General features: G+C 49.4%; 1 protein-coding gene across 5 annotated transcripts in view; it reads left to right on the top strand.

Moving 5' to 3' along the window:
- The window catches only part of ASIC2 (acid sensing ion channel subunit 2), a 960074-nt gene that overhangs the window by 860044 nt on the left and 78196 nt on the right, over positions 1 to 21834 (top strand). For all 5 annotated transcript variants that reach the window (XM_019732608.2, XM_074319706.1, XM_074319708.1 and 2 more), the window contains exon 2: positions 18284 to 18434. In XM_019732608.2, the coding sequence (XP_019588167.1) occupies positions 18284 to 18434 (151 nt within the window). The remainder of the gene's footprint in view (positions 1 to 18283; positions 18435 to 21834) is intronic.

Below are 21834 nucleotides of genomic sequence, written 5' to 3'. Positions count from 1 at the left end.
ACCTGGATTCCTGTCCCACCTTTGCCACTAGTTCGCAGTGTGACTCTGGGCAAGTCACCTTCGTTCTCGGAGTCACGGTGTCTCCATCGGCAACATGAAGAGTTGGAGCTCATTGAGCTCAAAGATGTTCTCTCACCTCCAGGGCCTGCTTATCTCCCGTGAGACGACATTTCCCTGCTATTCTAAGTCACTGGATGGGTTGGTGCTGGTTTTGAGTTTCTTTGAAAGAAGCCGGCCCCAGAAAGCCCAGTACGGAACTATTGGGGTCTGAGAATCCGAGGCTCTTATAGAGAAACTGTGGGTACCTGTCCTTCTCCTGGGGCAGAAAGTGCACTGGAATTCCCCTTCCCAGAGCTCTGCCCGAGTCCTGCAGGCCCCAGGAGCTCTTCCCAGCGGGTTGGGAGAGCAACGCCAGCCCAGGGACTACATGTGTAGATTGCCCTTTCCTCAGGCAGGAAACCAGGGCTGCATTTTAAAGTTTCACCATCCAGAATCATCCAGATTCTTGAAATATCAATGTTTAAAAGGATGCAGTTCCGTTACCTGGCAAACTTTCTCATTGCACCATATAAATGAGGCATGACCGAAAGAGGGGACGTACTTTGGAAAACTTTAAAGCCCCCTGCAAATATAAAAAAATTCGCCTTAAGTATAGGGTGACCCTACATCCCAGTTTGCCTGGGACAGTGCCAGGTTATGCCTGCTTGCCTGGCATAATTACTGCGAATGCCCCTGCCTTTTACTCTCAGAAGTGTCCTCCTTGGGGCAATAAAGATTATAATCACCCTGGTCATTCAGCTTGGGAGGGGTGGGAGTGATAGCAGGAAGGGGTGTGCACCCGGGGAAAGGAGCACACTTTGGTGTTGCACTGACCTGAAGGTTAATCCCACGTGACCTTGGATGACTGACGGAACCTTTCTGGGCTCAGCTTCCCTGTATGTAAAATGGCGGTCGTAACACCTTCCATGTGAGTCGCTCGGAGAAGTAAAGGAGATACTGCATGTTAGTACCTCCACCCTGTGTGCTCCGTACACGTTCCCTCGCCCTCTGTGGTTGGCAGACCCGTCGTGCTCAGTGCTGGGCAGAGGAGCTTGGCCTTTGAATGCATGAATGAACGCATGCATCAGTCAGTCAAGCACAGAAGCAGAGGTGGGGGCTCCTCTCTCTGTACCCCAGTTCCTTCTTCTGTCACATGGGCTGAAACCTCCTGAGAATTCTGTGACTCTTCTGTTGTAGTCAGAGAGTTTGACTCCTTCCCTGTCGCCCACCCACCCCAGAGCCTTCTCATAGTCCTTTCACTGATTTTTCTCTGCACTTCTGTCCTTCTTTTGACCTCCATTCAACTTCTTTGTCCTTTTTCTTTCTTTCTTTTTGGTGGTAGTGGTGGGGGGCCAGGGGCAGTGCTTCATCTTTATTCCAGTGCCTCTCCTGGAAGCGCTACGTAGACCTTACCCTGCCTTCGTATTTCTCCGAGTCCCTCATTGTTTCCTGAACTGCCTCAGGGAAGCAGTGTTTTATGTGGGGGAACACACGGACTTAGGGTCCACAGAGCTGAGTTTGGGTGCTGGCCCCTGTTTATGTCCTTAAAGGGCTGAGTTTGGGATAATTGGCTTGTAGAATGTCTGGGAAACTCTCAGAGTCTAAGTTTCCCATCCCTTAAAGGGGAAGAATAACCCACAAGACCACTCTGAGGATGAAATGTGTAGCTGTGGACGCTGGCTTGGCAATGCTCGGCCTTAACCCAGCGTCAAGGTCTTCACAATCTGGCCCAACCCACCTTTCCCATCTCATCCACTTTCCTTCCCCTGCAGCCTCCCCATCCAATCCTGCCAGCGTGCCCACTGCTCCCAGAGCACTCCATCCATCCACCCAAACTCGGAGTCTCTGCTCATGCTGTTCCCTCTGCCCTTCCCTGCTTTGGGTGTCCTGAAATCCTCCTCCTGCATCCAGCCGTTGTTCAAAGTCCACCTCCCTCACAAAGTTTTTCTGATCCCTCAGGTCAGAAGGGGTCACCTGGCCCCCCTCTGAATCTGCCCAGGGTATCTGACTGGTCCTTCCATTGACCACTTGCTTATTTCTGCTTTTGTTTATTGTAGCTATTTGCTTACTCTCCTGTTCCCCCAAAGGGACTATAGAGTCCTTGAGGGGGAACCTTATCTTGTTCACCTTGATATTATAAACAACCTCAGAAACTTTGTGAAACAAGGCAGGGCATGAGCAAATAAAATTAAAATTTTGGTCATGATTCGTAGTTCCATTTCCATGATGAACTGAGCCAACACAAACCCATCTTCCACTACACGCACGTAGAAATGCAAGACAAAGTACAATTTAAAAAAAAAAAAATGTTAATGCAGAGCCAAGCTCTAAAGAAGGGGACACTCCAAGTGCCAGAAATGAGAGATCTCTGAAACCAAAATACCTGCATAAAGCCAGGAACTAGGAATAGCGTGTGTGTGTGTATGTGTGTGTACGTGTGTATATGGCTGCTTGTGTGTGCCTGTGTGTGTGCCACTGTGTGTGTGTGTGTGTGCTTGTGTGTGTGTGTGTGTGTGTGTGTGTGTGTGTGTGTGTGCTCTGCTCAATTCAGAGAAATGGCCTGAATGTCTTCTGTGTGCAGGTGCCAAGCTGGGCCCAGGGGATGGGGCCCACAGTTCCCTCCATCCACTGGAATGCTAGAGTGCATTCTCAGGAGGGCAGAGCCCCTTGAGGACATCTTCACTGTTGCTCTAAACACTTTCCCCATATTGTCTCCTTTAACCTCATGGCCGCTTTATAAGAGAGAGGGTATTACAAGGAAGAACCGAGGCAAGGGAAGTTAACTTAGTCCCTGGGTCAGGGCAGAACCAGCCTTTGAACCCAGAGGTTTGGACTGTGAACCTGTGGTGCATAACCTCGTGCCACATAGTAGGTGTGCAAAAATATTTGTCAAGTGCACATCTGAGCAAGTGACCAGGAGGAGCTCACAGAGCATTAGAAGGCTGGGGTGGGTCAGGGCCAGGGCAGGCAGGCCCAGCCCAGGCTGCACCGATGAGTGGAGGCCCAGCTCTTGTAAACGGCGCTGATTGTAAATGAAATGAACTCCTCAGGCCCGGTGCTTGGGAAGATGCTTTCTCCTGTCTCAGGATGATTGCAGCGGGCTCCATTTCCTCTGAGGCTCTTCTCAATTTTTTTTTCCCCTCCCTGCTTATGCATCAGGCTCTAATTCCCTTTCCTGGGTCCCATTTGGTGGTTACCACTTATGTTCTAAAATGCGCCATTAGGCGTCTGATATATGGTAAGCTCAGTGGGTGGTCATGCTGATGATCTGAACCTTTAGGGGAAATAAAGAGGCCACTGCCATCTGCTGGGAGCACCACCTGCCTGCTGCCAGTGGCTGCCAGTCGGCCTCTTGGGACTCTGTGGGCCTAGCCGGGGGAGGGTAGGCTGTCCCTTTATCCTCATGGCCACCCCCCATCTCCAGGGATATAAGCCCCGGAATGGGCAGACCTGGCTACCATGCCTGTCTCCACACATACCTCGAGCATCTGTTTACTTGGTACCCATTTATTCGCCACCCTTTTTGTGCCAGGGGCTGGAGATAGATGAAAAAGATGCCTTTCCCCGCTTTGTAGGGTTCGGTGTGCGTGACTCGGTGCCTGGTTAGGATTGGCTCAGGGTCCACAGCAGGGTCACGGCTGCAGCTGAGTAGGTGTGGGGACTGTGGAGGCTGCCAAAGGGAGACTGTGCCCTGGCAACGTGGACACGCAGCTCTCCCACGCCATGCATTTCCACGAGTGGTGAGAATGGACTGAGACTTGCAGAGCCCCAGTCATTACTCATGAAAATTGCTTGGGATCCCTCTAGAATCTTGGAATTTTGTCCATGGAAGTGTCCTTGTAGATTTTTTTCCTTTCTTTTAAGCCTAGTTGACCCATTCAGACACCTCTCCTCTAATCATCTGGAAATGTACTCTACTGTAAACAAGGACTGCACCTGAGGTTCTGTCCTCTCCCTGGAGGTGGCCTAAATCCAATGGGGTACAGTAGGGGGCCCCTTGTCTCAATCCAAAACAGCTCCAAAGGGCCCCATAGCTCCCGAGCTCCCCATGGGTCAGGGGGCCTCTGTCACCATTGCGTGCAAGTTCAGCTGCTGCTTTTGCTCCCTCACGGGTGTGACCCATACATGTGGATCTCAAGAACACCGTCCAATAAACCTCCTGCATGCAAGCTCCCATCTCCAGGCAGCTTCCCAGCAACCCCAGAAAGTGAGCAAAAAGCCAGACAGCCTGGAGCTTACAGCCCAGGGTGGAGAGACGAGCATCAAACAAATGCTTATACAAATACCGTGTTTCCCTGAAAATAAGACCTAACCAGAAAATAAGCCCTAGCATGACTTTTCAGGATGACATCCCCTGAACCTAAGCCCTCATGCGTCTTTTGGAGCAAGAATTAATATAAGACCCGGTCTTATTTTGGGGGAAACACGGTATACAGGTGACCAGAGTTGGAAGGAAAAATACAGGGGACCAGGAAAGAGGATCCCTTCTTCAGACCCGACCCTAGTTCCAAGGAGTTACCTGAGGTCTGAAGTTCAAGAGGAGGTAGCAGTGTGATAGGATGGAGGTGACACAGGGTTCTGTGAAAGCCCCCAAGGATGGCACCTAATCCATTCTGAGGAGGAGAGTCAGCAGTCAGGGAAGGCTTGCAGGAGGAGGTGGTACCAGGCTGAGGCATGAAGGATGAGTAAGAGTCAGCTGGATGAAGGCAGGAGAAGGGTCCTGAGCAGAGGAATCAGAGTGTCTGCCTGCACAAAGGAATGAAATAGCGTGGCATGTTTGGAGAAGGGCAGAACAGGACAGAGCAGAGTCGTGAGGTGCAGGATGCTGTGTGGGACCCAGCTCATCAACCCCCTTGTATGTCAGCCCAGCCAAGGAGTGTGCAGCCATGGAAGGGTTGAAGCAGGGAGTTTGCTTCCCAGAAAGATCCCCCTGGGTGCTATGTGGAAAATGCATGGAGGTGGAAGGGAGTGGGGGCAGGGAGACTGGGCAGGTGGCTGTGGCAATTAACCAGGTAGAGGTGAGTAGCATGACCCTGGTGCAAGGCTGAAGCTACAGGGGTTGAGAGAAGCAAATTAACTGAAGGAAGGGATATGTTCAAGGGAGGGTGCCCCCTTCGATTCTCTGGTTTGGGAGAACAGGCTTGCGGAACTTCAGCTGAACTTCTAGGGTGCAGCAAAGACTCAGACGGTTAATCAGCAGTGCCCATGGGCCACCCTGGAGAGCCTCAAGCCATCCCTCTGCCATGCCTCCGAAGCCATTGGCACTGTGAGGGGGTCACATACCGGCTTGCAATGAGCCTAATTTATATCCCGGCATGTTGGAACACCCTCAGGTGCAGATCTTAGGCTTTGCTCCATTGCTGAGAAATAGCAGCATTGGGGGGGGGGGGGGGGAGGGGCTGTTTCACAGCAGAGTGCACAGAGCCCAGGGTGCTTCATCAGAGAGATGGGATGGAGACACTGGCTCTGCCTCTGACGTACCGCATGACTTTGGGCGAGTCACCTCCCCTTTCCTGGACTCAATTTCTTCCTCTGTAACAATGGGAGTAGCATAGGGTTGCTGGTTGGTTTGAATGAGACCCTGTGTGTGAGCGTCTGGCACAGCATCTGACGCTAGCAGGCATGTGGTCGCAATTAGCCCTCTAGGAAAGAGCTGCATCTCTGATTAGGGACCCCCGAAGCGCCCATCAAACAAAGGCTCCCCTCCTCACACTCCAGAAAAGACAGTTGATAGGGCTGGAGACACAGCGAAGCCTGTGAGAAACTGATGTGTGATCCTCCAAACAGCTCTCTAGAACACACTCGGGGCCGCACACCCATCATTTCATTTGGTCCCCATGGGAGCTCTGTGAGGCAGGTGTGGCCAGTCCATTGGACACATGAGAAAGCAGAGTCACAGAACCAGAGGCTGGAAGACCCTGGACTTCATTCCCATCTAATCTTGAGAGGTATTCTTGCCCCCATTCTTCAAATGAGGAATCAGAAGGTCAGAGAAATTAAGTAACAAGACCAAGGTCACACGGCTGGTGGAACCAGGATCCCCGCTTGGATCTGTCCCAGTAAAAAAAAAAGCCTGGGATCTCTCACTACTCCATGATGCCTCTGCAAATAACCCACCCTCTCTGAGCCTCAGTTTGCTCATCGGCACATTGGGACAATAGTGTCTGTTTTGCAAGCTTGTTGTGCGAACGCATTATCACTTTCATCACAAATGTCTCTACTCCTATCTTCCTCTGACTCTGTGGCCCGCAAGGCACCCAGGGTGCAAGATTTAAGGAGGTGCTCACTCTCAGGTGGGGGTGAGTACAGGCCCCGGAAGTGAGTGCTTCCTTAAATTCTGGGCCCGAGGCACCTCATCTGCCTCATCCTGATTTGGAGGTGAGGAAATTCTGACTGGAGCTGGCGAAGCACGGAGAGGACAAGTACGGCTGTACAGCATGCTGAGGTAAAAGCAACAGCTGGAAGCAGGCGCTGCTGCAGAGGCACACGGCCCGACAGAAACAAAAGGCTGGAACAAATACGACACAGGTGGACCTTGCTTCATGTAATTGTTCCTCGAGAGCTGCAGCCTGTAAATTGCTGTGCGTTTATCAATGATGCCGCCCTACCTTCTTGATGATCTGAAGCCGTTTTATCTCCACTTCTACCCGCCCAGCTCCTGAACTAACGGGGCGCGTGCCTCTATCCTATTTATCTCTGTATTCCCGGGACCTAGTCGAATAGTCAACAGGTACTAGTTGCTCATTAGATGTTGAATGAACGAAAGAATGCTTTGTCTTTCATTTTGAAAGCCCTTAATCTTCTTAGGTCCTTTGATATTTTGATCACAAGTCGTAGAACTGTGGTGCAATGAAAAGGAGAGTTTCCTGGGAGGCTAGTCTGTCTGCCAATCTGAGACAGTCAGACATGGGGGCGCGCAATAAATATTAGCCCAATTTAAAAAGCTAGTAAATGGCAGAAGGACAATTTGATTCCGAAGCTTAGGCGCGCTCCAATATAGTGCAGGGCTGCCTCTGTCACCAACTAGAGTCCCTTCTACCTAAACCCCCGCAATTGTGCTCATCTTGCCCTGTGGCCCCTGCCCAAATCTTCACCCAGTTGCAGACATTGCCCCTTATTACAGAAACACTGGCACCCCCAGCAGAACTTACATCCTTCTGGCACAAGGACTGCAAATAGGATTCATCTCACTCATAGTAGTAGCCAGCATTGTTGGGCTGAAAAAAAACTATGAGACCCAGCGGGAAAGAGTGTTGTGATCAATCTATTATGTCTGCTATGGACCTAGGAAAGAGAGTGGCGTCATGCTTGCTGTGTATATGTCAGCTGGGCCCTAATTCCACACGTCAGGAAAGCAATCTGATTAAACTACTGAAAATCTTCTGCATTTGTAAATCGGCGATGGCTTTGACCCGTCATCATGCAAGTTTTGCTACTAAAGCTACATGTTACTCAACTCCAGACCTCCATGGGGAAGAACTAGAAGACAGTGACATTCTCTGAGAAGATCCTGGAAAAGTTGAAATATGTTTTTAATGAGAAAACATGAAATTGGTAAGAATGTGCTGTGAGGATTTCAGTGTCTTGTGGGTAGTTCCTTATTTGACCTTTTCTTGATAAGCTTTTAGAATCAGCCTGCTTTGGGACTGTTTGCAGCCCTAGCATTAATTGGACCATCTGCTTTTCCTCTGTAAACATCATAAACCATCATGTGCTTTTCATTGATGCATCATGTTCGATGCAGGCCCTGTAGAATAATACGAAATTCACCAGGAACACAACAGAACACATTTCTGATTCCCTCCTTTCCTTTCCCCCCTCCCACACCTGTTCAAAAAAAGGGCAGTTCCCAGAAGGTGTGTAGTGAGGCGGGTGCAAAGAGTCATATGGGTCTTATCTCAGGATTGGTATCCAGGTATGAACCACACTCATGCGGGAGAGTTAAGCCCACCCAAGTCCCTGGGGTAGGTGCTGGGAAAGTGTAGGACAGGTGAAGTTCAACCAAGCAAAAATCTCCAATGAGGGCGATACAAACTTCTTAGATAAGAATTCCCAAGAAATGTTCCAGAAAGGATCTGGGCGTGACCACAGGAAAACCAAGTGGGCACATATTCCTATAAGTCCATCAGGCAGCATTTAGAAGTAGACAGAGGGTTGCAGTCACGGGATCAGGCAAACAACTGTAAAAAGAACTTGTAACAGGGCCCATGAACCCAGAAATCACATCCTGTAGAAGCTCAGATTTCAGAATTCAGGTGCAGAATCTCTACTAATAATAATATGTATTAGCTAATTTTTATTCAGGGAATACCCTCTGCCTGGCACTTTCCATCCATCATCTCAAAGGTAATCAGATCATAGAGTAAGATGTGCTCCACTGTGGGGCTGTGCACCCCAGAACAGCTGACTGTGGCAGGACTCCGTGCCACCTCCACAGTATATCTGGGCTGCTCTGTCTTGAACGCCCCCTGCTCTCTGCTTTTCCTGGAATTGGAACAGGCTGGGGTAGCAGGAGTCATGTCAGTGGGGATAGAAGTGGGGAGTGGCGGCAGCAGAGGGAAATGGTGATAGGACTGTGGACCGTTTGTAGCCACACTTTCTCCTTCACTTTTCTGAGCCTCTGCCCTCCTTGAAGGCAGGGAACCCCTCCTGGGTCCTGCTTCCCTCATCGGCTTACAGTTAGGAGGATGTTCTCTGCAGTCAGCCTTGGCTCACTAGAAATGGGCTCTTTTTATTAAGCCACTCGCCTTGGCACTCTGTTCCTAGGTGTGGCGTGGTGACCTGTTGGCCAGGCTTGGGGAGGGGAGGTGCTTCTGAGACTGTCACAGCGTTCCTTAGAGAGGACCAGATGCCACCTCTTCTCAGTCATTGCATCTCGGTCTGCGTTACTAATTATCTGCTCTCTGACAGCTCAGCTCCATTATTCATTGTGTACAGTATCCGGCACATAGTAGGTGTCCAGCCAGGATAATGTGACTCCAAAGTCTGTGTTCTTCCAAAACCCCCACCTGCCCCTTAGTAGAGCCCCTCTTAGTTGTCTCCCTGGGGTATTAGGTTCTGGAAGCAGAAGAGAGCTGGGATGATGGGCACATGGGCTAGGCAGGCAGCCAGAAGCGGAAACTGGCACCACTGGCCTTTCTGACAGCGTCAGCATGGCCCTGCTAAGACCAGGAGCCAATCTAAGGGATCCATTTCCACCTGCTAAATACCACCGGGGGCACCACCACTGTCCCTAGGGAGAATTCTGCAACACCCCTCCACATCCTTCCCATCCGTGCCCACCAGGCAGCTTCCTTCTGTGCACTCCCACAGCACTTGGCACCACCCAGCACCAGTCTGCCAGGCTACCCTCCCTACGAGGTGGTTCCTAACGGGTTGACTCATCTCTGCATCCCCACCGCCTGGGCCGCTGCCTAAAACACGAGAGGTGTTCTGTAACCGTTCACTACGCAAATGAATGGATGAGCCACACACGTGGTCCCAGATGGAACAACACCTCAGATTCCATTTCTACAGCCAAATAACAACTCGTTTCCTCCCCTGCTCCTGCAGGGCTCAGGCATGATGCAAATTACAAACAAGAATGCTTACGGCCTGGGCTGAAGATTTCCTTTTTCCACACAGTGCTTTCAGACCCATTATGGCCCTTTTGAACTTGGTAGTAATTCCGGCGGAAGGTGCTCTTATCAGCATTTCCAAGATGGGGGATCAAGATCCAAAGGGATGAAATGACTTTTCTAAATCAGTGAAGAGTCAGCGCTGAGAGCTGGGGCTGCCTGGTTCCCAACTCCGTGCCTAACTTTTTTCTTTCAACCAGACACAGCCCATTACGCGCCTACTATGTGCCAAGTATGAGAATCCAGAAATGAATATGCTACAATCCCTACTCTGTTCAGGAGACAGACAGTGGCGGGCCTCAGCAGAAAGAGCAACCAACCCGTTGCGGAGTCCCATTTGAAACTCCCATCAAGCCCAGATGCCCACCCACCCATCCACCCTCCACCAGCCAAGGTGCCGTCCAACTTGAAAGGCTCTGGTTTTCCACATCCCACTTCATAGCCTCAAGTCAGGCCGAATTTGGGATTCTCACAAAAGGTGTCAGGACGGATTCGTCAGCAGAGATCTGGCTTTTCAAAGAACTTTCCAGGTGAAAACCTGGAGTACCTCCCAGTTGCCCTCTGCCTCCGTGAGCCATCCGCCAATAGAACATTGGCTCACAAAATGTTTGAAGTGCAGGCAAACACTGTCACCCGTCGCTCCCCTTGGTGCTGTTTTCCCAGCGGACAGACAGATTGTCAGTCGCTTGATGCTCTTTTCTTCTGTGTGGCACTCACACATTTCCTCCTGCGTGGTCTGCAGCTCTCTCTGGACAGCTGCCCAGCAGGAAAGGCCTGGGCTGTGCTTCAGACTTGGGAGAGCGGAGACAGGCGGGCCTCTTACTGAAAACGGCACAGGAAATGTCATGTCCCAGCAGATGGGTGCAGGGGCATGGAGGAGGGAGGGTCCCATGACCATATCACACATTGAAAGAATGCTAAGCATTCTTCTAACAACCCAAACATATAAAGGGTAAAGTCAGGAGAGCCACTCTCTAGCTGTAGGACCTTGGACAAGGCATTTAGCTCTGCAGAGCCTTAGTTTTCCCATCTGAAAATTGGGGAGAACAACATCTACATCAATGGGCTTTGGGAGCCTTAAAAGGTAGGACGTATATAAAGCAATCAGCACCATACCCAACTCGTGGGAAGTACTCAATGATTTTTCATTCTTCTCTTCCCCCCACCCCCAGAAAAGTAGCCTCTAGAGAGAATGCTATTAATGATGACATAAGGTAGATGGTGGCCTCCTGGTTGGGAAGAAGGGACAAGTGGTTGCAAAGGGGCTACGTGTCCCTCATCTCCTCATTTCCAGGGACCTGCCCCATGGAGGTGCTTCCATGGGTGCTTGTTGAACTTGCTCTTTTAATCTCATTGTGGGGAACAGCACCACCGTCATGCAACATTTCTCAGAACGTAGTAGGTGATCAGAAATTCCCGGTGCAGGAACAGATAACGGAGCAAGCCAATTTTAAATAAAATACAGTCTTTGCTGGCCGCCCACAGTGGTCTCCTTCCCCATACATCCTCTGCTCTATTTAATTTCCAAACACATTAATTGCAACTTCAGAAAACAAAAAGTAGATTCATTTTGTTTCTACTGGACGCCTAATAACCCATCTGACAGACGTTCTCACTTCCCAATTGTGTGAAATGTGTTTGAGGAGTTAAAAAGAGAAAAACAAAACCAACGAAACTGAATGGCTGAGTCGAACACGCACGTCACTTTGAAAACAGCCTAATGAGAAATTTCAGTAACTCACTGAGAGGAAAGCTCAATCAACTCAGGGAGAAAAAGAAAGGCTGACTTGAGAGGCGTTTTGGAGCAACACAATTTCATTGCCTGCAAGTGTAATAAGCAAGAAGAGACAAGAAACCCGCTATCTAGGAGCAGCCCTAAAGGTCAGGATTAATGAATGGGTTGGAGGTTTGAAGTTTGCAGGCCCAGTTGTGTGCTGGTAGGTGGAGATTTCAGCAGTCCTTAAGGGAGCTTATACATAATTTATTTTCTTAAGTAGATACATGGTATAGAAATGTTGTTTGCACTATTAACTGGACCAGAAAACTGTCTTCCCGGGTACCAGCTTTTCCCAACCTTTCCCAGCAAGGGCTCCACTTTGTACTTCCTGGACTCCGTAAGGCAGGGTGCCCCACACAAGTCACCCCGCACCTGGATGCTGGCACCTGGGAAGTGGGGCCTAGCCGTTATCTCTAACCCCTGGCCCGTGCAAACATAACACTTTAGAAGAAGAGCACAGACCCACGCCATCAAGCCCAGGTCTGCCTCCAAACTAGCTATGTGACCTGGAGCAGGTCACTTCACCTGTCTGGGCCATAGACTCTCCATGTGCAATATGAGATGTTTGGGCAAGAATATTTTTGGCACCTGCACTTTCCCAGGATTCCCAGACTCTGAGATGCACCTCCCCCACTGCCAAACAGGAGAGCCCTAGTGTTAGCAAAGCACCAACCTCCCCCTGCCTGTTGGGAATAAAGCAGGTTGAGAGGGGATGTGAGTGTGAGCTGTAGCTACAAGGAACTGGGGGGCAAAGAGCACAGGCTTTGGAATTAGGCGGAGAGGGATTTCACCCTAGATTCTCCACTTACCAGCTCTGTGAACTGGCTCAGCCTCTCTGGGCCTCAGTTTCCTTATCTGTAAAATGGGGGTAATAATACCAAACTCATAGGGTGGTTGCAGAAATTAGTGATGGCAGAAGTAAAGTGAAAGGCACTCCAGGGAAGGCAACAAAGCCAGTCAGTGACTGAAGAGCAACTCTAAGATGTACTAGAAGACAGTGAAACCCTCTCCCCATCCCCATGTCCATAGTTCTTCGATTTAGAATGTGCCCACTTCAGATTGGTGGTGTCTATACGCTGTACCAATAACTGGTTACAATTTAGTTGTTGGAATTCAAATGTAGGTTTTCAAAGTGGATTGTAAGCATCAAAGCATCACCCTCTCGTACAGAACTCTACGGCCCCTGTATCTCATTGACTACCCTGGGCTTCTAACAACAGGTTTAAGATTATTAAGGAACAAGCAATCTGTGGCACAGGGTGGATTTCATCCCCTGTAACTACTTCAAGATGAGCTTGGTATCGTGGAGACACGGCAGAGAGGGCAGGACCCCTCAATCCTCCTTATTCTTTAATTCATCCCTGACTTCCCCCTGTCACCCCAAACTTTTATCTCTCTTCTGCCAAAAAGGAGAAACACCGTAACTCCCCCCACTCCCAGTATGGATTTCTAACTAGAAGAGATGTCTATTGTTATAATCTTCCAAACAAGTCCACTTTCATTCTCTCAGGCCCCATAAGCACATGCCAAGCTTATCTTGCCCGATGTGCAGATGAGAAAAAGATAGAGGCTCAGGAATTGTTAGTTTCCTTCCCTCCAACTTCCTGGGGCCGTTAAGAAAGTGGAAGGGGACGCAGTCTCTAAAATGTAATGCACCGTGCAAACGTTAGCAATGAAGACGATGGTCATGGCCCCATTTTTATCTCAGGATCCCCCATCACTCCTGGAGATCCAGGTTTGAAATGCGCACCATTAATTCTCACAAATCGATCTAACCATGTGCAATTCTAGACTCTTAGCAACCCTACAACTCCAGCCTTGCCATCTGCGATGGGGCTGTCATCACTTACCGGGAGAGCAGAGACATGCCTGGGAGAATGGCAGGTCTGAAGAAGTGGCGAGCTCCACCTGGCAGTCTGGACTTAAATAAATTGTATTTTCTGGCTGGGGGCGATAAGGCGTAAATTTGAAGCATGTGTTACTCTTACACATCATTATGCCCCGAATAGGGGAAAGAGAGCTGCATCTTGTCCCAAGTTGGCTGCAAAATTGCACTGTGTGTAAATAGCTCTCAGACCTTTGATGTTGAGCTAGGAGGAAAATAATCCTTTCAGAAAAGCCAGGTTCCCGGAAGCGGAGGTCTCAGTAGGCGGGAAAGGAGACGAGCGGAGGGTACTACCAGCGTGCGCCCTGTTGTCTCGGGGTCCCTTCTCCTGACCCCACCAAGATAAACAGTCTTAGTTCCTGAGAGGATTATTTCCTCTAACACCTTCACAGAGAAGCAAGCAAAAATGCTTAGGTACAATTACGTGGGAAGCTGAGAAGGCCACCGCAGAGAAAGGGAGTGGAGGGGAGCTGGACAAGATGTCAGCCTAAGCTCCCCATGAACCAGGCCAGGCTGGCCAGCCCTGAAGGGCGCCTCCCAGAGGTGGGAAAGGGGATGGGGTAGCTGCACCTTGGAGCCCGTTCATTCATTCATTCATTCATTCAACAAAACAGATATAGTCCCTGCTCTTTTCAAAACTGCAGCCCTCGGGCCAACTGCAGTCCTCAATCCATTGTTAATTGGCCCGCAGCAAATTCCAAAAATACATTTAGTTTACTTAAATAAACCAGGTGAGGCAATACGTACTTCACCTCGAATGAGTGGCCCGGCTGTTTATGTATTTTACTGCATATGGCCCTTGGTAAAAAACGTTGGAAAAAGTTTGGACACCCCTGGTGTAAGACATGTCCAACAAATAATTTACTTACATACTTTGATAAACACTGTAAAGGAAAAATGCTGCGGTGTAAGGTTATCTAACAGGAAACCCCAGTTTAAATGGAGGCTGGGAGGAGAGGTGGAGTGGCCAAGAAAGGCCTTTGTGGAAGTTGCATTTAAGCCAAGGCTGATCACACGTTGACCAGGCAAAGGGTGGGGGAGAATATTCTAGGCAGAAGAAACAGCATGTGGAAAGGGCCCCTTTCCATGCACATTCCAGGAGCTGAAGAGGCCAGTATGTTTGAAGCTTCTGAGAGAGGGAACAAAGGCAGACCGGGCCCACACCATACACGGCCCAGTGAGGATTTAGGACTTTATCCCAAATGCACCAGGAAACCGCAGCAGGGTCTTAGGCCTCTTTATGGTGGTCCTGACCTGATAGAGAACTTGGCCATCATGGATTGCCACTTGGCCTTCTCTGAGACATGGCTACAGTCACCGTCCAGCGCCCTGCCCTGCCACTCAGGTTGCCAGCAGCCCAACCAAGCTCACTGCATCACTTCACACCTGGCAACTCTGTGCACTTAACCCAGCACCTGCTCCCAGGAGAAAGGAGCAGGAAAGATAGGACTGACACGGAGGGGACCTGCAAGAGCTGCCACCTGGGCCTTATGAGTACCAGGCCTGTGAGGGGGGCATACAGGGTGATGAGCGAGTCTCCATCAGTGAGTCTTTCCCACCTCAAGGACCTGTCTGCTCCCTCTTCTGTAGGGAGACTTTGGTCCATGGGACTTCAGGGCCGCCCGCCCAGTGCCCGTCACAGAGCAGGCACTCAGTCAACGGTCAGCAGAAGTCAGCAATCCCCTAGGCAGCAATCCTCCATCTCCTCTTGTAAGTGGGGAAACTGAGGAAGGCTGGTATAGAGAACGGAATGGGCTGAACTAGGAGTCCCTGTCCCAGCTGGATGTAGCCTTGGGCAAGTCATTTCCTCCCTCCATTCACTTACCTATAAAGTCAGGTGAGTGGACGAGGTGATCTCTAAGACCCCATTCAGTGCTCACACCTTGTCATACCCTCGGAAACTCGGAGAGGGTCAATACCTTTATCAAGGCCACCGCTCACGGCTGTGGCGGGGCTGGGCTCACGGCTGACTCCAGGAAGAGACAACACATTCTACCCCCAGCCCAATATTCTGAAGTTCAATTACCAAATGAGGGGGAGGAGGGTTAGAATTTGCAGTCTGATTCTAAGCTGGTTCTACTTTCACTTACAAATCTCTTCGTAGAGATAGGAAAATTAATATTAGAAACCATGTGGGAGCCAGAGAGGTTATTTGGCGGGTCGACAAAGAAAAGCGCTATTGGAGCTCGCCAGAAGTCACTACAGATGTGCTGGGCCCCTTGCAGTGGATGTGCTAACTATACGTGCTCGATCCGTTCATTATCGTGGTCCCCAAAAGCATCTCTCTGGGGGGGCGGAGGGGCAAGTTCGTTAGCCACGTTCAGTAGCTATACACAATGGTGATGCTATAGCTCAGTTCTTTGAAAAAATCACGTTCCAGCTGTCCCCACCATGAAGCTGAGAGAGGACGGCTTGTCTGCCCTGAAATAGTGCAGCTGCCTGGGGACTCTCCACTGTTGGGCACAGAGGAGAAAAATGTGGAATCTGGTGTTTTGCTGACCCTTCCTATAGACCATGAAGGCAGGTAGCAGGGCTTGTGCTTCTTTGCAATCCCCATAATCCTTGCACATCGTCGAAGCACATGCCTATGAATATTGATGGGCTGATAGAAAAAGCAAGGCATAGAAGAAGAGTATTGGCTCAGAAATATCCCAATAACGAAGACCCAGAAAGAGCACGTATGTTTGAATCAGACTATCCTGGATTTGAATCCCAGCTTCTCGCTGTGTGACCTTAGGCAAGTCACTTAACCTCTCTGGGCCTTCACTTCTTCCTTGGTACAGTGGGAGCAGTGATACCCACCCGTGATCACAATTGCAAGGGTTAAATGAAACAACATAGATAAATGTCTAGCACAGTGCCTGGCACATGGTAGAGGCCCCTCTCCCTGCCTTCCATCCAGCCATTAAGCTCTGCATGAGAAAGGCAACCTCCAGCACTCACCCCTGCTATTTACCTACCTCTGCACTGAAGGATGGGAAGCCAAAGAGCATCCTTGTGGCCTCCACATGGCAGGAGGGGACAGTGAAATGGAATATAGTCAGGGAAGCAACCTGGGCCCAAATCTCAGTGGCTGCAAGAATCCAATACATTTAGCCTGGCTCTCTTCCAGCCAATTTTGCCGGATGTAATTTGGCTTCTGCTCGAGCTTCCAAAGCAGTTATGTAATCATAATAACCATAGCATTTGTAGAAAGCTTTTATAGTTTCAAAGCACTTTTGCATGTATTACCTCAGTTGATCCTCTCGATAACCTTGAAAGGTAGCTAGCTAGGCAAGGACGAGGACCACCATTTTATAGACAGAGAACTTGAGACTTGGAGGGTTTCTTTGGTTCACCCTGAGTCACACAACTCGTAAGTGGCCACATCAAACTTGGACAAAGGTCTCTGCATTCCTTTCCCTGGGCTTTTCCCACTCCATCACATTGCATCTCTGTCATCGTGCTTTCATCCAACAAAAGAGGACTGAGCACCTACTGTGTACCAGGCAAGGTACTAAGTGCTGGGATTCAGAAATGAAAGGCAGAATCAAGTTCAGAAGAGATGCAGGCCCAGCTAATCAGGGCCATGGGAGAGCTGCCATGAGGGAGTAAAGGGAACAGTGAGAGGTGGGGGGTGGTTAACCCAGCTTGGTCCAGGGGCTCAGGAAGGCTTCCTGGAGGAGGAGGTGCATCAATCCAGTCTTGGAGAACAAACTTAGAGGTTGCCCAGGCAGAGAGCCAGAGATTGTCCAGGCAGAAAGAGGAATGAGAGGACTTCTGGGCAGCAGAAGCAGTAAATAGAAAGCCACAAAGGTGTAAACCAGCAATGCATACCCAAGGATACAGCAAGGTGTTTGATCTGACTCCGCCCACTTGCTGCAGTTTCCTAGCTGGGCTCTCCCGGACTCCACACAACCTTCTCCGCCCACCCACCTACGCACTCATTCATTCAACATATATTTCAAGAGCAGCCCCATGGGCCAGGCACGGTGCTAGTGACCAGAGACAGATACTGCAGCAGATGGAGTCCCTGAGCCCGTGGAGCTTGCCTTCTAGTGCATTTCCAGGGACTCACATGGGAAGCAGTAGGATGAAGTAGGGAGAGGCATCACAGAAGGCTGAGTATGGAGGGCCTGGATTTCAGCTGAAGGTGCCTGAGGAGCCCTGATGGATTTTATGCACAGGGTTAACAAGATCAGGTTTGCATTTCAGAAAGAGCAAACCACAGTTAACTTAGAGGGTGGGCTGGAGAAGGTTGTGTGGAGTCCGGGAGAGCCCAGCTAGGAAACTGCAGCAACCCAGGACAGAAATGACTGGCTCCTGAGTTACAGCGGTGCAGAAGACAAAAAAGCAAAAATTCCAGATGGTTGTAGACAAGGGTTGACAGACTTTGTTGGTTAATGGGACATGGGGGTGAGGAAGAGGAAGAGTGGACAGCCACTGTGAGAATCTGGCTTGAGCCCCTTGGCAGGTGGCAAAGCTATTTCCCATCACCGGAGTTTGGAAGAACCATCCGGGGCACTGGAGAGCCTGAGGAAGATTTGTTTCCGCTGGGACATGCTGAGTGTCAGGGATCTGTGGATCCCCCTGAGGTCATGTTTATTAGGCAGTGGGATCAGTGTGTCTGGAGCCCAGGAGAGATGTCAGGGCCAGACATGCAGATTGGAAGAGCTTAGGAATGATGCTTGGCACTTGAAAGTGGACAGGACACCCATAGGGCGCATACAGAGGGAGAAAAGATCAGGTCCCATTGTAATAAATCCCAAAGGGTGTCCAGATTTGATGCCAGCATCCCACTTGGCAAAAGTCATGCCATTGACCAGGGCAAGGAATCATTGGTCCCCAAGAGGGGTTGATTATGATGGGCTGTGGGGACTCTGGCCTACTGTTGGATTTCTGGGGTCTCACCCTTCTCCAGAGCCCAGTCTGAAGTCACCCATATGCTCTCTCTCTCTTTCTCTCTCTTTCTCTTCTCTCCTTCAGGTGTTTACAAAATATGGGAAGTGTTACATGTTTAACTCAGGCGAGGATGGCAAACCTCTACTCACCACGGTCAAGGGGGGGACAGGCAACGGGCTGGAGATCATGCTGGACATTCAGCAAGATGAGTACCTGCCCATCTGGGGAGAGACAGGTGAGCTGGGCCCACAGACCGGGGCAGCGGGTGATGGCGGAGGGCTGCAGGACTCTGAAAGAACAGTTTGCCTCAGGTGGGCTGCCGTGGCTCAGCCTCTGAAGGACTGCTCTCCATCCAGGGGCTGGTGACGTGCTGTGAATGAATGGTAAGGGCATCCCTGGCATGGACTGGAATGAGTTTCCTCACATTTCACTACATGGGAGAGGGGCAGATGATGGAAATACTGGAAAGGGAAGGCAGGTAGGGTAAAGGGAGGTATTGGCAGGAGGCATAGATGAAGGTTTGAACCAACAAGGCTGGGCAGGTGAGTGGCTTGATTTCAGGAGCAGAGAAAGGGATGGACAAGCCCCTTCTTCTCTCAGCCATCTTGAATAACCCAACCCAGTTAGGAAGCCCAATGGAAAGAAAGCAGGCTCCTCCCCCTGGGGGCAAGTGGAGGGTCTGTGCAGTGTTGGAAAGCCAAAGGGTATGGACTCGGGGGGATGGCATCATGCCTGTGTGAGCCCCGGGGGCGGGGGGACCATGTGTACAGGCCCCAAGCTTATTTCATGCATTCATTTATTCACTTATTTATTCAGTAAACAATTCATTAGTGATATATTGTCTCAGGCTTTGCACCAAAGCAAGGACGTTAGGGAGAACAAAGACTGATTCCTTGATCACGCCTCGAGGAAGAGACACACACGATTGCAGTCCCGTGTGACACCAGTGTGCCCAGTGCTTGGAGGGATGGCAGCCTCCATGGGGGTGGGAAGGGAGGGTCAGGGAAAGCATCCTAGTGCACGGGGTGTTTGAACGGGGTCTTGAGATGATCCTGGATTATGCAGGTGGGTCCTCGTAAGGGGGATGCAGAAGGTCAGACAGAGCGGGCAATGTGAGGGTGGAAGCAGAAATTGCAGTGATATGGCCAGCAAGCCTAGGGATGCCAGCAGCCTCTAGAATTGTTTTTTTCTTTAAATAAAAGTTTATTGGGGCAGCAATTGTTAGTAAAGTTACATCGATTTCAGGTCTACAGTTCTGTATTACATCATCTATAAATCCCATTGTGTGTTCACCACCCAGAGTCAGTTCTCTTTCCATCACCATATATTAGACCCCGTTTACCCTCTTCTAGAGCCCCGCTTTCCCCTCCCCCTTACCCTCTGGTAACCCCTAAACTATTGTCTACGTCTATGAGTTTTTGTTCTTTCAGTTGTTTGTCTTGTTCTTTTGTTGTTTTTGGTTTATATACCACATATCAGTGAAATCACATGGTTCTCTGCTTTTTCTGTCTGACTTATTTCGCTTAGCATTATGATCTCAAGATACATCCATGTTGTCACAAGTGGTCCAATTTCATCTTTTTTTACCGCCGAATAGTATTCCATTGTGTATATATACCACGTCTTCTTTATCCAGTCATCTATCGAAGGACATTTTGGTTGTTTCCATGTCTTGGCCACCGTAAATAAAGCTGCAATGAACATTTGAGCACACGTGTCTTTATGGATAAATGTTTTCAGATTTTTTGGGTAGATACCCAGGGAGGCATTGCTGGGTCATATGGTAATTCTATTCTTAATTTTTTGAGGAACCTCCACACTGCCTTCCATAATGGCTGCACCAGTCTGCATTCCCACCAACAGTGTATGAGGGTTCCTTTTTCTCCACAGCCTCTCCAACACTTGTTACTATTTGTCTTGTTGATGATAGCCATTCTAACTGGGGTGAGGTGATATCTCATTGTGGTTTTTATTTGCATTTCTCTGATGATTAGTGACATTGAGCATTTTTTCATATTGGCCATCTGTATGTCCTCTTAGGAGAAATGTCTATTCAGGTCCTCTGACCATTTTTTAATTAGATTGTTGGTTTTTTTGTTGTTGAGTTGTATGAGTTCTTTATATATTTTGGGTATTAGTGCTTTATCAGAGGTGTTATTTGCAAATATCTTCTCCCATTCATTTGGTTGGAAGCACGGCAATATCTTGATGCTGGGTCATCGCTCCCAAGGTTTGTGGGCACAGGCAGGCCTAGCCCCACCCCGGCCCTCAGGACAGAGGCAGCCTTCCAGACTTGCCAAGTCGTGTAGCCACATAGGCACCATCTTGCTTCCTTGGCATTCCCCCCTCCTCTCAACCCCCAGAGGAAGGAGCTGATAGGAGATATTTGGGTGATGATGGAGAAGAAATTAATTGCAATATGGCTGTTGAAAGAGTGCCCACGGACAGCTTGATGACAGAGGTGGTGTCGTAGGACAGGAAAGTGGCATGACAGAGGCAAACCCCAGCTCAAATCCCCAGCTCTTCCTTTACGAGCAGTGTGACTGAGAGCAAGTGAATGAGCCTCATTTACTTCGTCTATAAAATAGAGATCAATGAAACAAATTAAACCCATCAACTTTACAAGATGGCTGAAGGGATCAAATGAGAGCTCTCTGCAAACTGTAAACAGCAGAAGCATGATAATGCCAACCGGGGCTGGGGGAATAGTCACACATTGTTAATATCTCATACCTGTAACGGGTCCTAACGCACCTCAACATCTGAAGTCTCATTCTGCTCAAAGCAGAGCTTCTGATACACTCTTGCCTTGCCTCAGGGGCAGCTTTATCTCACAGAAATGTAAGGAAGCAGTGAGGGAACCACTCCTCTGGGTGTAGTTCTGACTGACAGAAAGGACTTTGGGCATCCATGAGTGAATTAGGAAAAGGTACCCCCTTTGGGCTTATGTTTAGCAAATACAGGGTGACTATGAAAATGATCAAAAATGTCCTTTCCTCTGGGCTGACAATGTCCCATACCAGAATGCCCCCTTGGTCAAACATCCTTGACCAGGGCACACTGGAAATACACAATTTTAAAGAAGGCAGGCTCTGTCACACGTGGACCTAATGCCCCTACCTGGGCCCTGTGGAATGTCAGGAGTTTGGGACATTACATATCCCAGGAATAAAAGGAACCTGGAGAACTCTAGTAGAGAGAGTTCAACACTTCTCCTCATTGCAGGAATTCTTTAATGTGCTACACCATGAGTTCTCCAAGATAGGAATATTGCACGCAGCATTTATTTCCCAAATGCCTTTGAATGGAAATCTTCTTTCTCATGGGGGAACTCACAAAATAGAGAAAGGATAGAAAAGCCGTTCTAGACTATAGAAGTGCAGAATTCATGGCCAGCATTTTCTAAAAGAAATTAAATTGAAGGCAGGTGGGAGGTTGTTAAAAACGAAACTCTGTAGATGCCTCTGAGAAACTTCAAAGAAATAAAGAAACAGACAGTGGGTTATCTAGGTTGCACAAGACAGAAACCAGATTCAAACAAGCTTAGGCATAAAAGGAATTATATTGCCCTCAGAATCCAAGGCAAGCTTCAACAACCAAACAGCGGGAAGGCAAGGATGCAGCGTCAGAAACAA

The sequence above is a fragment of the Rhinolophus sinicus genome, linkage group LG15 (genome assembly GCF_036562045.2).
Source record: "Rhinolophus sinicus isolate RSC01 linkage group LG15, ASM3656204v1, whole genome shotgun sequence".
Taxonomy (NCBI): domain Eukaryota; kingdom Metazoa; phylum Chordata; class Mammalia; order Chiroptera; family Rhinolophidae; genus Rhinolophus; species Rhinolophus sinicus.
This window is presented reverse-complemented; position numbering and strand designations above follow the sequence as displayed.